At 51.6% G+C, this 1,005-nt stretch overlaps 1 protein-coding gene across 1 annotated transcript; it reads right to left on the minus strand.

The window, feature by feature from the left end:
• TGME49_325900 (zinc finger (CCCH type) motif-containing protein) lies at positions 1-971 on the minus strand (the record flags this gene model as incomplete). The annotated part of the gene is made up of 2 exons (XM_018783084.1): positions 1-474; positions 790-971. Coding segments are annotated over 2 exons (656 nt in total), but the record flags the coding sequence as incomplete, so codon positions are not given.
• Positions 972-1,005: the final 34 nt, after the last annotated feature.

Consider the following 1,005-nt stretch of genomic DNA (forward strand, 5'->3'; position numbering starts at 1 on the left):
AACTGCTCTACCCAAAGTGAATACGAATGATGCTGAAATAACCGAAACTTCGAAACGCACCTGTCCCGGAGGTTCTGGTTCGCAAGAGCTGGGTCATGGTGGACTTCTTGATGAAGGTACGGACATTCGTCGCCTCTTTTACACTCCCCTCTTTGCCAGAATGTGCAAACTCTTGGAGCGTTCCGGCGATAATATGGCTGAGTTCTGGCGATCGCTCGTAGTCTCCCTTCGTGGTCCTCTAGCTTTCCGTAAGGAAGTTGATCAGCAGCCTTTTCCAGCCGGTCGGCCATGTAATCGCGGTTTAGTGGATGGTCAGGTAGTTCTACCTTCGCTCCTTCCAGAAGCTTGTCCCGAACCTGAACGGGCAGACCGTACTGCAAATCAAATAAGCAAGTCTGACAGACATTTTTCAGCTTCGCACAAGTCTGACAGACGACCGTCGACTTGTAACGCGCCTTCGGGCCCGGTTTCCACCTGAACAAAAAAGAAATCGCAGTTGCATATGCTGAAGTTGGTCGGGCTGTTTCCGTGGCTGGGACGGCATATTCTTGCACCACTACCTGCATGCTGAGGGAGCACTTCCTGCGCAAGGGGTTTCTTTCCCGCTCAGTTGCCACTGACGAAACATCCGAACAGATCGCTCTTGGAACGGATTCCGACCATTACGCGCTTCAAAAACAAGTTTCACCAAAAGTTCTCCTGACGGACGATAGAAGCGCCGCCGTACATAGGCAGTTACCCATTTCCCAGAAGCCCAGTAAGGAACGGTCACACCGGTTCAATTCTTACCTGAAAGCCGTGTATGGTCTCGTACATATCCTGCATTCTTTGCCTTCCCTGTTTCTCTGCATACGAACATAGGGATTATCACCCAGGCATGTCTCGCAGAGAATCGGGAAATCTGATTGCTCCTGCGTCCGCCCCTTGAAGTCGTGCGCAATGCCGAAGCCGCTCTTCTCCAGCCCCGACATTGTGCTCACTGTCAACACCTCAATCACTAGCAGA

Source organism: Toxoplasma gondii (assembly GCF_000006565.2).
Source record: "Toxoplasma gondii ME49 unplaced genomic scaffold asmbl.1569, whole genome shotgun sequence".
Lineage (NCBI taxonomy): Eukaryota > Apicomplexa > Conoidasida > Eucoccidiorida > Sarcocystidae > Toxoplasma > Toxoplasma gondii.